This window comes from Amblyomma maculatum, chromosome 8 (genome assembly GCF_055883805.1).
Source record: "Amblyomma maculatum isolate TAMU_Amacu chromosome 8, ASM5588380v1, whole genome shotgun sequence".
Taxonomy (NCBI): domain Eukaryota; kingdom Metazoa; phylum Arthropoda; class Arachnida; order Ixodida; family Ixodidae; genus Amblyomma; species Amblyomma maculatum.
Genome location: NC_139351.1, coordinates 74,387,726 through 74,403,452, shown reverse-complemented (window position 1 = coordinate 74,403,452; position 15,727 = coordinate 74,387,726). Strand labels below are relative to the sequence as shown.

The window sequence follows — 15,727 nt, the reverse complement described above, 5'->3', positions numbered from 1 at the left end:
CATTAGTTGGCTTGGGAAATTCTGCCACAGCGAGCAGTTTTGCCGGATCGGGAAGAGCGCCATCCTTGGAGACGACATGTCCGAGTATGGTTAGCTGCCATGCTCCGAAACGGCACTTCTTTAAATTTAATTGGAGGCCAGCGTCGGTCAGGCATCGCAGAACTGTGTCAAGGCGCTGGAGGTGAGATAGAAAATCTGGGGAAAAGATGGCAACGTCGTCAAGGTAGCAAAGGCAAGTGTGCCATTTGAGCCCTCTGAGTAGGTTGTCCATCATGCGTTCGAATATGGCAAGGGCATTGCATGACATGACATTAAACTCATAGAGCCCATCGGGTGTGACGAAAGCGGTTTTTGGGCAATCGGCCTCTGCCATCGGCACCTGCCAGTAGCCGGAACTCAGGTCTATTGAAGAAAAAAGCTAAGCTCCCAGCAGGCAGTCAAGGGCGTCATCGATACGAGGGAGAGGATAAACGTCCTTACGTGTGAACTTGTTCAGTCGGCGGTAATCTTTACAGAATCGGATGGAACCGTCTTTTTTTTTTTGGCCAGGACGACCGGAGACGCCCAAGGGTTGTGCGACGGTTGGATTGCGTTGCACTGGAGCATGTCGCTCACCTGTTCGTCAATAATGCGGCGCTCGGCGGCTGAAATGCTGGCGCAAAGAGGAATGGGTGCCGGCATCAATACGGTGAGTAACGGTAGTTGTGCGCCCCAACGAATGTTGCTGGGAGTCGAACGAAGCCGCGAAACGTTGTAGTATGGAGACAAGCTGGGCTCGTTGTAAGCGCGTCAGGCCAACATCGATGGACCAGTGGAAAACTTCGAGGGATGATGGAGTGGTGACAGGAATAGGCGTTATGGCGCTGATGTGAAGGCTGGCGGTGGTATCGCCTAAGGGATAGGTAGGCGTGGAATCGAGCAAAGCAACACTACCCAGTGACTGGCCACGAAGTAAAGTGGTAGGACAGGGGCACGGGTTACAAACAAAAATAGCACTTGATTTGCGAAAAATTGTCGCCACAGCATGGGGCAGCAACACGGATATTTGGTCAGCGCATCGTAACGAAGGTGTGTTGATAACAGTGGCGTCGGAAAGAGAAGCACAATAAAGAGGCACAAGCACTGAGGAGAAAGGCGAGGTGTCCTCTGAGACATGCTAGTTAGCTGCAGCAGCTGCGGGTGCGTCGAAAAAAGTGTCACTGAGGGGTGATAACTCAAGTTCAGCACGGGCGCAGTCTATCATGGCATTATGATTGGAGATGAAGTCCCAACCGAGGATGACGTCGTGTGATGAGCGGGCGAGGACGAGGAATTCTATTGTGTATTGAACGTCGTCGATGTCAAGGCGGGTGGTGTAGGCGGCTAATGGTCGAATGTCTTGAGCGATGGCGGTGCGAAGAGAAACTGCAGGAAGCGGCGTCATCACCTTTTGAGTTTACTACAGAGGGCGTAATTAAGAATTGAAACGGCTGCGCCAATGTCTACAAGTGCTTCGACAGGAACGCCCTAGATGAATAGGGTAATAATGTTGGTTGGTACGTGAACAGGTGTTGAGTTGGTCCCTGATGGCGCACTTCTTGCCTCCGGAACTGCGGCCGTTAGTTTTCCGTGTAAACGGCTGATTGGCGGCGGAGCATCGGAGAACGGGAATGACGGCCAGGAGAAGGTGAGCGGAGGGAGCGGCGATAGTAACTTGAAGAGGACTGCGGAGGAGGCTCAGGGAACACAGGCGAGGAGGACGGGGGAAGATTGTACATCGGCTCACGTGTATAGTCGTAGGGACGAGGGCCACGATTGCGGCACAAACGAGCCCCATGACCGGCGACTCCGCAGGCGTAGCAAATAGGTCGGTTGTCTTGTGTGCGCCAGGAGTTGGAAGGTTTTGCTGTGGCCGACGGGTGAGAACCGGACGATAAAGAGGGATTGTAGGTTGCTCAGTTTGCTGACATCCGTGAGGCTCGTATAGGAGGGGAGGCCGGCTGTACACAGGGGCGATAGGGCGTGGTGGCCGCACCAAAACATCAGCGAACGGGAGAGGAGCCGCCATCAACGGCTGCTGAGGAGGTGAAGGCAGAACCTCAGCGACTTGCTTTGTATGACACGCTGAAGCGTCGGTGTGAGCGGCGGCGCAGGCGCAAGTGCTGGCGGGCAAGTGAAGCTGGACAAGAAAAGCTGGCGTGCGACTTCCTCACCAAAAAACTGTTGAATGTCCTGAATTAGCGACTGCTGGTCCTGGGCACCGTCCCCGGAGAGCGCCAAGCTGGAAGAAGTGACCTGCTGAAGGCCAGCACGTTGTGTGAAAAGCCGCCTCTTGCGCTGCTCATCGAAGCTTTGGCAGAAGCTGATAACGTCGGACACAGTTTGGGGGCTTTTGGTGACGAGCATCTGGAAGGCGTCATCGTCAATGTCTTGCATAATGTTTCCAAACTTCTCGGCGTCGCTCATGGCAGGGTTTACGCGCTTGGAGAGGTCTACGAGATCTTCTACGAAACTGGTGAAGTTTTCGCCGGTTTGTTGTGCCCGACTTTGCAAGCGTTGCTCGGCGCGAAGCTTACGTATAGCGACGGCCAAAAACTTCGGTCAGGCTGGTCTTGAGAGCCGTCCAGGTAAAAATGTCACTCCCATGGTTGCGAAACCATAGATTGGCAATGTCGCTCAAATAGAAAATGACGTTTGTTAGCTTCACGGTGTAGTCCCACTTGTTGTACGCACTTACGCGTTCATACGACGCCAACCAGTGTTCTACATCCTGTGTTTTCTTCCTGTCGTTGTTTTATTCGTGCTGCGAATGGGTTTTAATGTGATACTTCTCTCAGCACACGTACGAGAATCGAAGCGAGCTTCGTTGTCGTTTTCTTTCCTGACCGTCACGCGCGTTGAACATGCTTGTTGTCGATCTCTTCAGCATCAGGCACTGAACATATCAGAGCCAAATACGTGTTTTACAATATATATATATATATATATATATATATATATATATATATATATATATATATATATATATATATATATATATATATATATATATATATATATATATGTATATATATATATTGTAATGAAGACAAAGAACAGAAAAACGCTGCGGCATCGCCATCACCATCGCTTGTCTCCGGCGCCCATCTCGCTCGCGCTGAAGCTGTTCCCTGTGGCTGGTAATTCGACCCTGCTGTGCCCGAAGTACTGCCAGTGCTAGACGTTCCAGCCAACCATTAAATCCACATTTCACTTGGTGGAGGTCAATCTGAGGTTCCCTGTACCAATCTCGCCCTGGAACTTCGCAGCCGAACATTGACTACCCCAATGACGGAGCCGACTTCATTGCACCTACCTCCGCCAGTCACCTGCACAGGTGCCGTTCGTCAACGGGACCCGGCTACCTTCAGTGGAAGCAGCGATGACGACGTCGACGATTGGCTGACCACTTACGAACGGGTCAGCCGTCACAATAACTGGGACGACAACCGTAAGCTCAACAATGTCATCTTTTACTTGAGCGACGTCGCTAATCTGTGGTTTCGAAACCACGAGTCGGACTTTGGCACCTGGGCGAATTTCAAGACGAAATTTTCTGATGTCTTTGGCCGCCCCGCCGTCCGAAAACTCCGCGCGGAACAGCGTCTTCGGTCGCGACTGCAGCTGCCCGGTGAAACGTTCACCAGTTACATTGAGGACATTGTTGATATGTGTCGTCGCGTTGACCCGACCATGACCGAGGCCGCTAGAATACGTCATGTCCTCACAGGAATTGATGACGGCGCTTTTCACATGCTCATCGCGAAAGGCCCCACTACGGTCAAGGAAATCTATGACCTCTGTCAAAGCTACGACGAGCTCCGGAGGGAGCGTGCTTTGATTCGCCAGCCTCATACATCACTTGCTGGACTAGCCGCGGAGAGGGAGTCGTCTAGCCTCTCTGAAGACATCAAGGCTTTTGTACGCTAGGAAGTCGCGCGGCAACTGTCCCTGCAGCCCTATGTTAAGGAGTCGTCAACAACTGGCCTTGTTCCGGAGCTTCGCCATGCAATCCAACAGCATGTATCTGAAGTCCTCTCTAATCCTGTTCCTCAACCAGCTCCGGTCGCACCTTCAATGCCGTTACTCACGCCCACAGTTTCATCGTCCGGCGTTGCGCCACTGAGCTACGCTCCAGCATTCGCGCCGGCTCCTCCTCAAGTATTGCGCCGCACGTATGCCGAAGTCACTTCAAGTCCACCGCCTGAGCCAGCATCTGCCTATGCTTCGCCCCCCATACGGTCGGCACCAACAGCTTTTGCTCCCCCCTTGCTTCCGACACGATCTCCATGGCGCACATCAGACAACAGGCCTACTTGCTACCACTGCGGCATCCCTGGGCACACTACACGCTACTGCAGGCGCCGAATAAATATGGCCTTTGCTGCACGGCCTGCGCCACCTTATTTGGCCCCCCAGTTCCCAGTCCCATCGGGTCCTCCAACAGCCCCCCCTGAACCTCCGGACTTCCGCCCTCGTCGTTCGCCATCACCACGTCGCCGCTCCTTTTCGCCAATGCGCCGACGACCCGCTACCCAGCCGGAAAACTAACCGCCGCAGTTCGCGAGGCACAAACTGCGTATCCGACCGAATTTCAAAGTCCTCGTCTTAATCCCGCGAATGTTATTCCTGTCATCGTTGAAGGTGTTCATACTCTTGCGCTCGTCGACACCGGTGCCGCTGTATCAGTTATCAGCCAAAAACTTTGCCGCTCCATCCGAAAGGTGACTACGCCTCTCGAGGGACTATCGCTTCGTACCGCATCCGCTCACAGTATACAGCCGACAGCTATCTGCACTGCTCGCGTCGTCATTGCTGCAGCCTTGTACATCATCGAATTCGTCGTTCTCCCCACATGTTCTCATGACGTCATTCTCGGCTGGGATTTCCTGTCCCAGCATCATGCTATCATTGGCTGCGCCAGTCCTCAAGTAGAGCTCATTGAATCGAGTGATGCACCGTCTGATGCCCTGCTCCACGAGCCGTGTCCTCGTTTTGCGACCAAACTTCTCGTAGCACATGACACAACCATCCCACCCGTTAGCGCTGTTCTGGTTCCCCTCACTGCCTCTTTTACCACCGCCGCGACAGTCCTCTTTGTGCCCTCTAACGTTGTCTGCCGCCGCCGCCACTTACCGCTGCCGTTTGCCGTCCTTGACATGAAAAACGGCGCTAGCACACTTCTGGTAGCCAATCCTCTTCCGTCTCCCGCTATGTTGTTCGAAGGGGAGTGCCTCGGCCGCATCGAGCCCGTGGACCTTCTGTTCACCTTTGATGATGTGTCATTGCCTGTTTGCCAAGTTGACGCCTTGACTCCAACTCGTGTGGCTTCAGATCCGCTACAGCGGGACCTTTTTGACCATTCCGTGGACAGCGCTCTAGAACCGCGCCACCGAGAGCAACTTCTTGACCTTCTGCACCAATTCCGCGCCTCCTTCGACATTCCGCAATCTTCCTTGGGCCGCACGACGACCGTTTCCCACCTCATCAACACTGGCGCTCACCCACCTCTCCATCAGCGGCCGTATCGGGTGTCCCCGACTGAGCGCCGTGTTATTGCCCAACAAGTCGATGACATGCTGCAACGCGGACTAATTAGAGAATCCTGTAGCCCATGGTCGTCTCCTGTGGTCCTAGTTAAAAAGAAGGATGGCTCCATACGATTTTGTGTTGATTATCGCCGCCTCAACAAAATCACTCGTCGTGATGTGTACCCCCTCCCACGAATCGACGATGCCCTAGACTGTTTTCAAGGCGCAGAATTCTTTTCCTCACTCGATTTACGCTCCGGGTATTGGCAGGTGCCCATGGCAGAGGCGGATCGTCCTAAGACCGCCTTCATTACTCCAGACGGACTATACGAATTTAATGTTATGCCATTCGGACTCTGTAACGCCCCCGCCACATTTGAAAGAATGATGGACACTGTACTGCGCGGCCTGAAATGGAACATCTGTTTATGCTACCTCGATGATATCGTCGTCTTTTCAACCGACTTCCCGACCCACCTGACTCGGCTTCGCCAGGTCTTCACCTGCCTAACCCGCGCCGGTCTTCAACTGAACCTCAAAAAGTGCCGCTTTGGTGCCCGCCAGCTCACAATACTCGGACATGTTGTGTGTAAAGATGGCGTTCTGCCTGATCCTGAGAAGCTGCGCGCCGTCGCTGACTTTCCGAAACCGACCACTTTGAAACAACTGCGAAGCTTCGTGGGCCTCTGCTCGTACTTTCGTCGTTTTGTTCGGAATTTCGCAACCATCATAGCCCCCCTTACACAGCTCTTGAAAGGCACCCCTAACCTCTCCTCTTGGTCGCCAGCCTGCGATGATGCATTCGCGACACTGCGCAATGTTCTGACGTCACCACCAATCCTTCGCCATTACGACCCTACTGCACCTACAGAACTTCACACCGATGCCAGTGGTGTCGGCCTCGGCGCCGTCCTCGCCCAGCGCAAGCCTGGCTTCTCCGAATACGTTGTCGCCTACGCAAGCCGTGCTCTCACCAAAGCCGAGTCCAACTACTCCGTTACCGAAAAGGAGTGCTTAGCAATCGTGTGGGCTGTAACGAAGTTCCGCCCTTACTTATACGGCCACTCCTTCGAGGTAGTTACAGATCATCACGCTCTCTGCTGGCTCGCGTCTCTCAAGGATCCGTCTGGCCGGTTCGGGCGCTGGGCTCTCAGGCTTCAGGAATACGACATCCGTGTAGTGTACCGCTCTGGCCGCAAGCACTCTGACGCCGACGCTCTTTCTCGGTCACCGGTGTTCTCGCCTAACTCATCGTCCCCTCCTCAAGCATTCTTGTCATCACTCACCATTGAGGATATGCCTTTCGAGCAACGACAGGATCCTTGGGTTTCTAACCTGCTGGATATCCTTGGCACTACTTCCGCGGCTACGCATCCTCGGGCACTCCGCCGACAGGCCTCCCATTTCGGCATTCGGGACGGCCTTCTCTACCGCAGGAACTACAACTCAGACGGCAGAACGTGGCTTCTTGTCATTCCGCGCCACCTCCGCTCCGAGGTTTGTGCTCACCATCACATTGACCCTCAAAGCGCTCATGCCGGCGTCCTCAAAACCTATGATCGAATTCGTCAGAGGTACTACTGGCGGGGAATGTACAATTTCGTACGGCGCTACATTCGCTCTTGTACCGCCTGTCAACAACGCAAGATTCCTCGCCACCCCGCTGGCCCTCTCCAGCCTTTACCTTGTCCAGCTCGCCCGTTTGATCGCGTGGGAATCGACCTTTATGGTCCGCTACCATGCACTGCCGCTGGTAATCGATGGGTCATCGTCGCAGTCGATTACCTGACCCGTTACGCCGAGACTGCTGCACTTTCCGCGGCGACAGCCCGAGAGGTAGCCCATTTTCTTCTACACCACTTCATTCTTCGACACGGCGCCCCTCGCGAGCTACTGAGTGACAGAGGTCGTGTCTTTCTTTCCGAAGTAGTTCAAGAGCTCCTGTCGTCTTGCAAATCGATACATCGGGCTACAACCGCGTATCACCCGCAAACAAACGGCCTCACGGAGCGCTTCGACCGTACGCTTGGGGACATGCTCGCAATGTATGTTACATCTGAATTGGGAAGCTCCAACTGGGACCAGGTACTGCCATTCGTAACGTTCGCGTACAACACTGCCACCCAAGCAACAACTGGGTTTTCGCCCTTCTTTCTCTTATATGGCCGTGAACCATCTTGTACTCTGGACACAATTTTGCCATACCATCCAGATGCCTCTGAGTACAGTGCTTTGTCAGATATTGCACAGAAGGCCGAGGAATGCCGTCAGCTTGCTCGCACGTTTACCTCCAACACTCAAGGCTATCGCAAAGATCAGCATGATACCGATACCCCTGCTCCCACGTTCCTGGCCGACAGCTTCGTTTGGCTATGCGTTCCTGCCACCAACAAACTAGACACCAAATACCACGGACCTTATCGCGCCTTGTAACGCACATCCCCTGTGAACTACGTCATCGAGCCAGTCACCCCTTCTTCCGACCACCGCCGTCGCGGCCGCGAGGTTGTCCACGTTAGCCGCCTCAAGCCATATTACAACCCTCTGGTCGTCTCTTCTCCCTGAGTCGCCAGGATGGCGAGTTCTTCACACGGGGGAAATGTAAAGAAGACAAAGAACAGAAAAACGCTGCGGCATCGCCATCACCATCGCTTGTCTCCGGCGCCCATCTCGCTCGCGCTGAAGCTGTGCCCTGTGGCTGGTAATTCGACCCTGCTGTGCCCGAAGTGCTGCCAGTGCTAGACGTTCCAGCCAACCATTAAATCCACATTTCAATATATATATATATATATATATATATATATATATATATATATATATATATATATAGGTAAATCTGCAGGTTTCACTGCAGCGTTTGCTCCTTGGAAGGAAACATCTTTATCAAAGTGTGGTATTTTTAAACTAAATGATCTGTCCTTAAATCATTCTTGAAATTAATATATTCATTATTACGCTATATAACTTCAGCTCGAGATAAGGCAATAATTTTATATCATATAATCTTAGAGGCAATATTTTACTGCACGAAATAATTTATAATAATGGAGTTTGAAAAACACTTATACTTCATGCTCCGTGAATAGTGTACGTTTATTTTAGAAAGAAATCAAAATGATGAAATTTGAGATATTTACTATTTATCTATCTTTAAAATGGCCTCTATTTGTTGGCGCAGATTGCTTCAGTGGTTTAAGAGCCTATACGAACTGTACAAATAGGCTTTCTAACATTCAGCTTTAGTATGTCGCGCGGCTGTGGATGAAAAGATGCCTCACGCGTATCGAAACAGGAACGCTGCTTTAATTTCCTTGAATGATTTTGGCAGCTGAACTGCTTCTACGGCACATCATAGCATTAGGTTTTAAAATGTGACAGGAATACCGCGTCATCTAAAGTGACTGCTGCCCTATGCGGCCAACAACATATCTGCAGGGAAATACATCACTCATCTCTCTTCACTAGAGCCATTTTTGCGCTACAGTAGCATATGCAAAGTAGATTTAAATCAATTTAACATCATAGGCTGAGCATCGTAGACTCGACTGCACAAACCGAGAACAGCTGCGGGTTTGGCCGAGCCCACAAACATGCTTGATAGAGTCCGGTAGCCAGCGCAAATGTGAACACGGCGACGACTCGGGTTATCGCAACTTCACACATCCCGATACTGAACAAGAGCGAAATCATGCCTTTAGCTCATATGGCCAGAGTAAACCGTCGAAAACGTTTCGAATTTTGCAACACAAAACTGCCGCGATATCAGGGTCTGCTTTCTTTTCGACATGCCTCCAAACGCTTATGCCTTTAAGACCGCACTCCATCATCAGACGTCGTTTTTTTCATAGGAGACTGGAATGCTAAGGTCTGCAGTGAAGAAATATCCGGAATTACAGGCATGCTCGGTCTTGGTGAGCCAAATGGAGCTGGGCAGACGCTAGTACAGTTTTGTCAAGAAAGCAACCTGACCATAGCACTCATTTTCAACAGCACAAGAGACGCCTGTAAACATGGTCTTCACCGGACGGTCTCTGCAGGAATCAGATCGATTATAAACTTTGCCGGCAGAGATGGAGAAGCGCTATACAAGCAGTAAAAACGAGGCCTGGGGCCGATTGTGGCACCGATCATCAACTTCATATTGCCAAAATTAAGCTGCGATTGAAGAACCCGCAGAAAACTAGAAAGACTTTCAGGTATGATCTGGATCAAATTCTATTAGAATATGCTGTGGAAGTGAGGAATCGACTTCAAGAATTAGATCTAGAAGACAGAGAACCTGAAGAGATGTGAACTGTGATTTAATATAAGAAGTTGCTACTAAGGTAGTTCCAAAGCAAAAGAAATGCAAGAAAGCAAAGTGGTTATCTGAAGAGGTTTGCAAACAACTGAGGAGAGGAGGATAGCAAAAGTTATGGGGGAAGAGAAAGATAGAATGTTCTCATTGCGGATTTTCAAGAATATAGCAAGGAGAGATAAGAATGCCTTCCTGAACATACAGTGTCAAGCAGTTGAGGACAGCAGCCAATTAAGGAACACAAGAGCTCTGTATAAGACAATCAAAGTTATCAAAGAAAGCTTCTGTGCTAAATTGGGCGTGATAAAGGACAAACGAGTCAAGGCCCTCACTGAAGCCTCAGAGATAAAGAAGAGATTGGAGGAATACAGAGACGAACTGTACAAGAAGAATCCGGATGTGCAAACCCAACATAAGACGGTTGCGATTACTGATCTCTAGCCGGGCATCCTGAAGAGTGAAGTAAAATGGGCCTTAGCCATCCTTGCTAAGAACAAAGCTAACGGAATTGATGGCATTCCTGCTGAGTTGCTTCAAACCCTCAACTATGACGCTGTTAACGTTCTGCATACATTATGTCTGCAAATTTGGACAACCCTGCAGTGGCCACAGGATTGGAGGAGGTCAGTTTACATCCCCATTCCAAAGAAATGCAGTGCTAAAGATTGTTCCAACTACCACACGATCGCGCTTATTTCGCATGCTAGCGAGGTAACGTTGAAACTCCTCCAAGGTAGGCTGCAGCAGTATGTGGATCGGGAGCTTCCGGACGTGCAAGCTGGGTTTCGCAAGGTCAGAGGAACTATAGACCACATTGCCAACCTTCGCTGGATCATGGAAAAAGCGAGAGAGTTCCAGAAGCGCATGTATTTCTGCTTTATTGATTATGCGAAAGCGTTTGCCTGCGTAGATCACAGCAGATTGTGGCAAGCTCTCCAAGAGATGGGAGTTCCAATTCTCCTAATCTGTCTCCTCAAGAACCTGTATGAAGGACAAGAGGCCACAGTCAGAACCGGGCATGGTCTTACTGATTGGTTTCCGATTGAGAAAGGAGTGAAACAAGGCTGCATACTGTCACCCTACCTATTTAATCTATATGCAGAGCGCATGATGAGGACGGCCGGTGTGGAAAAGTCTTCAGCTGGAGTGAAGATTGCTGCAAAATGCATCGACAACCTTAGATATGCCGATGATACCACTTTAATGGTGCGTCTCTCACAGCCTGGGTCGCTTTGGGACGTTAAACCCCACTAACCAAACCAAACCACTTTAATGACAGAAGGTGAAGTGGAACTCAAGAGGGTCTGATGCGCGTACAAGAGAGAGATAAGTTTGGGCTAAAACTGAGCATTAAAAGGACGAAGATCATGGCGTCTTGCCCTATCAAGTTCTGGAGCATCAAGGAACAAGAAGTGGAAGCTGTGACAGATTTTCTGTTCTTGGGCTCCAAGATTACCCCGGAAGGAGACTGCAGCCATGAAATTAGGAGACGCCAGCTTCTTGGAAAGAGAGCCATGGTTAGCCTTGACCACCTAATAAAGAGCAGATACATTAGACTACCTACAAAGATCCGTATAACTCGTGCTATGGTCTTTCCAGTTGTGGTGTAGGGATACGAAAGTCAGACTGTGAAGAAGGCTGACCGCCGAAGAATTGACGCGTTTGAAATGTGGTGCTGGCGGAGACTCGTGAGAGTTCCTTGGACGTCCAGAAGATCAAATCAGTCGATATTGTCGACCATAAGCCCTGACTGTGCATTGGAGGGTCTAAATTCTAAATTTAAAGCTCAGCTACTTTAGTCATCTGATGAGAAGAGAGGAATCGCTGGAGAAAGATTTGATGTTGGGAAAAGTTGAGGGTCGCCGGATCAGGGGTAGGCAGCGAACGCGATGGTTAGATGGCATCCTCGAGGCGCTGCAGATGAAGTTATGTGATGTTAGGAAGATATTGAGAGACCGGAAGGCGTGACGTGACATGGTTCATAAGGTCACGAAGAGTCGGACACTACTGAACGACTGAACTGAACTGAAACGCTTATGCAATAAAAACTAAAATTAACAATAGTTCCTATGGATCGCAGCTCATGCGAGAGGCGTGTTCGGTATGTGGGCGTCTTTTATAAAAGCCCGGCACTTTATTTTATGCATGTGTAAGGCCCTATTGGCTTCAAGTTTTCTATTCTATTTTCAAAAACAGCTACTGCACTCATGGTTGGAGTTTCCATAGCTCTTTTTTTGTGCCGCGATCTACTCGTTGTGCCAAGATCCCATTTTTTATGCTGCTAAGCAGCTAGCTAGTGTTCCTTTCTCTTCATCCTGTACTTTCCTGTAAAATTGGAGAAAGTTTCCAAATGGATGTAAAGTCGTTCAATGATATATAGTCCCTGTATTGAGACTTTATACTTTTCAGCTAGAAGGCAGTGTCACCTTCTCACGGTCTGTCCTGTAGGTATATATGTAACAATTGTATCGGATGAAGAAATATTTGAAGAGACCCTTTAATTTCATGAAAGTTAGCTGAAACACCATGCAATAAACTCCTACTGATATACTATCACAATGTTAGTAGGATTCAATGATACGTCATATATTTTCAAATCGTCTACAAAGTGAAGTTCGGGATTCTGTTTACGCGCTTCAGCAGATTTAGGGTTGCTTCATTGTTTAATTAATATTCACATTCGTGCAGATCTATTTACAAAGACCAGTGATATCTTTTTTGTGACGAAGGCAGGGAAACTATTTTAATAGCCATCAGTGGTTTTGTTGGGCGCTTTCTAAGGCACAGGTACTCAAAACATCAAGTTAAATATTCTAAAAGAGCGACAAATACAGCCCCCAGTATGAAAAATCGAAATGCTTGGCTGTTGTATAATTGTCAAAATTGCCAGGTTACCTATTAAAAGCCAGCGGCTACAAAAACTCAACGCTATTTATAAACATAACGCAAAATATTTAATGACGCTATATGACTGAACTGTTAACGCGGCAGCACTTGGGCGGTTTACTTAATCTTCCACAAACATAAGGTTTATTGACTGTATGAAAGTAGTTTTTGTACATAGCGTCATCGAGAAATACCATTGTCTTGGTTTGCTCGGTCCCAATACCCCATAAGTACATTGAAAAGAGTATATATTTTTAATTGTTAGCCATCAATGCTTTGACATTGCTCGAAGGAGTGTGTCTCTATTTTGCACTTTGATACATGAGCTTTGCTTTGCAGAACAATTGTAGCTACGAAAACTGAAGGCCGTATTTTGGTTATGTGATGTCCAAAACCTAAGCACATATTTTTGATTAAAGCCATGGCATCTCACTTCATGGAAATCTGAAAAAGGCACCTAGTGTTTGGTGATTTTTGTGCGCATTTCTCTACCTCAAGTTGCAGAATGTAATGTCCACATCTCCAATGCGGCTTCCTTTATACGCCATGTAAATTTGACCAGTTATACCCCACAGCATTCCTTTAAACTTTCTGAGTTATTCACTAAAATAGTCTGCCAGATAGCTACCGTTACCTTAACAGCCTAAGTTCTTCACGTTCACTTAATTTTAGATCAAAAGGTACTTCTGCAAGTTACTATGCAACAAGTTTACTTGCATTTATAGTTTTTAGACTAATACAGCATGCCTAATTTCAGGATGCCAAAGATTTTATGTGTCGCTCACCTCACACAGGCAACATTCATAAAGTAGGTAAAACATTTCTGTCGAGTGTTCGATATTAAAATGCAGATAAAATGGCTGTTGTCGCCTTAAGCACTTGTGCAGAGAAGAAATACAGGAGGAAAAATTTTTATTACAAATAATATTTAAAAAAATGTAGGATAAGCGTCTTCAAACTTACATGGTTTAATCTTCCACCTTTTGTCCTAAGGTTCCTGTTAAATTTAAAGAGTAGGATAGTGCCCATTTTTTCTAATTCCTCATATCATCGTTCATTTCGAGCAGTATTCATAAGGACTACGACAGTCGTGGAATCAAGCCATATAATACATTTATAACCGTAGGAACTAAAACGCCAGATATTTGCATTTTAAATAAATTGTTAAGTGTTTTCGACTTCTTTTCACGGCTACGAATAGTGACTGATGTCTTAGCCACGAACTAATTGAATACTCTCGGCGCAAATTGAATGTCGAAGATGTGAATATGTGTGAAAAGGTGAGTGAAAACAAAGGGATGTCTTCTGGTAGGTGGAAGCTAATAGGATGAGGTAAAGGAATAAGTAGCCCGAGAGGAGAGAGACTATACATTGAAGGGAGAAGTAGTGAAAACCTTAATGAGGACGTTCACAACCAGAGCTTAAAAAAGCCAGTCTGGCCGTAATAATAAGTCTATGTTTAGTAGGTGTGTGGCAAGATAAGCTTCCGCAGCGCCGACTTTTACATCGTGCACTGGGCTGAGGTGATCATTAGGAAAGGGTACTATCAGCATAGCTGCATCTTAACGTAAAAACACCTGCTCAGTACAATCTAAAGCCGGCAGCTTTAAAGTTTAATGATAAGCTTTATGGGCTACCAAACAACTGGTTTAATCTTTTTATTGCATATAAAATTTAGAGGAGCATGAGGATTAGGTGCTCTAGAAAGAATGTGACCATCCCTTTTTATCTGCTCTGCATAAAAGGTTCAAAAGTGTTTAGGCAGGGTTTGGTTTTTAACCCTCCTTCGTTGTTTACGCGTAGTTTTCTTCGAGTATTAGACCAGTTTGGCGACTTTTATTTTGTCTATTATGAATTATTTGCCCACTCAACACCGGTAACAAACATTGTCGATATCCTATGATGTATTGTGATTTTCAGAAGTAAACTTGCTAACTACTCTAGCTACCTCTTCAAGTCCGCATAGTTATCGAGAAATACAAAACTCCTTACAACTGTATAGATTGAAGAGTGAACTACCTTTGGTTTTACCGAATTTATTGGAAACATGGAAAAAACTGGCCCAAGCAATTATGGATGTAAAACTGAGCCTTCTTGTCCTCAGATAATTATAAAAAGGCAAATGTACTGAACATGGTTGTTCTAACTTTGTAATTCCTTGTGTCATAAAAACATTTTCTCTTTTCACTCATACTTAGTGCCTTTACGGACAGAGGCAAGGAGACACGTACGATTTTCGTCCTGGCTGTCGATGCGGTTTTCTTCAATTTCCTAATGGACTTCGCCGATGCCGGCCCGCTGAGATATTCGGATAGCTTCGAACCAGAGGCTGGCTGTACCAAATAACAAAAAATCAATAAAACTGAATTTATTAAAATATATTCGATTGCATGATATTAAAGAAAACAACAGTAACGTATGTGAAGTGGGAAGTTCACAAACAGGGGACATACGTACATGCAATAGACATACAACTTTAGTAGCGAAGTTCCACTCCACAACATATCGGCTGCAAATCTTTTCCAAATCAAATTCGGACGCTCAGAAGACGCACCGTGTCATGGCCGTTCTTTTTGAGCTTCTTATAATGTTTCCACCCAAACTTTACCACTTAATTTAAAGACACATAAAAATACCTTACTTTGAAAAAATTCTAAAAAAGGAACCGTGACAGAAGTTTTTCGCGAGCTATGATATTCAAGATAAATAATTGAAGGAAGTGCCCGGCAGAAAGGCACAATGTTGATATAAAAGATTGAAATAAAAATAGACTAAAACGATTAAGATAGGAAGTGATAATAAACACAGTTATTATAAACAGGATAATAAACATGCCCTCTTTGCTGCCAGGAGCGGCAAGGCGGGGAGCCGGAATTGGGGAACAATCGGATGTGACGTCAATCGCGGAATGCAGGCAGGTCGGCTAGGTCAGCCGTGCGTTTCGCATGCTTGCTTCGCTCTATCCCGCTCTTTTGGGATCGACGGATCAGTGAAA

The 15,727-nt window shown here is 47.7% G+C and overlaps 1 protein-coding gene across 1 annotated transcript in view; it reads left to right on the top strand.

The window, feature by feature from the left end:
* LOC146181529 (uncharacterized) overlaps positions 1-15,111 on the top strand; it is a 40,115-nt gene extending 25,004 nt beyond the window's left edge. Inside the window, exon 4 of the mRNA XM_084577896.1 lies at positions 14,931-15,111. Coding sequence (XP_084434022.1) covers positions 14,931-15,078 — 148 coding nt within the window. The 3' untranslated portion in view covers positions 15,079-15,111. The remainder of the gene's footprint in view (positions 1-14,930) is intronic.
* The last annotated feature ends 616 nt before the right edge of the window (positions 15,112-15,727 follow it).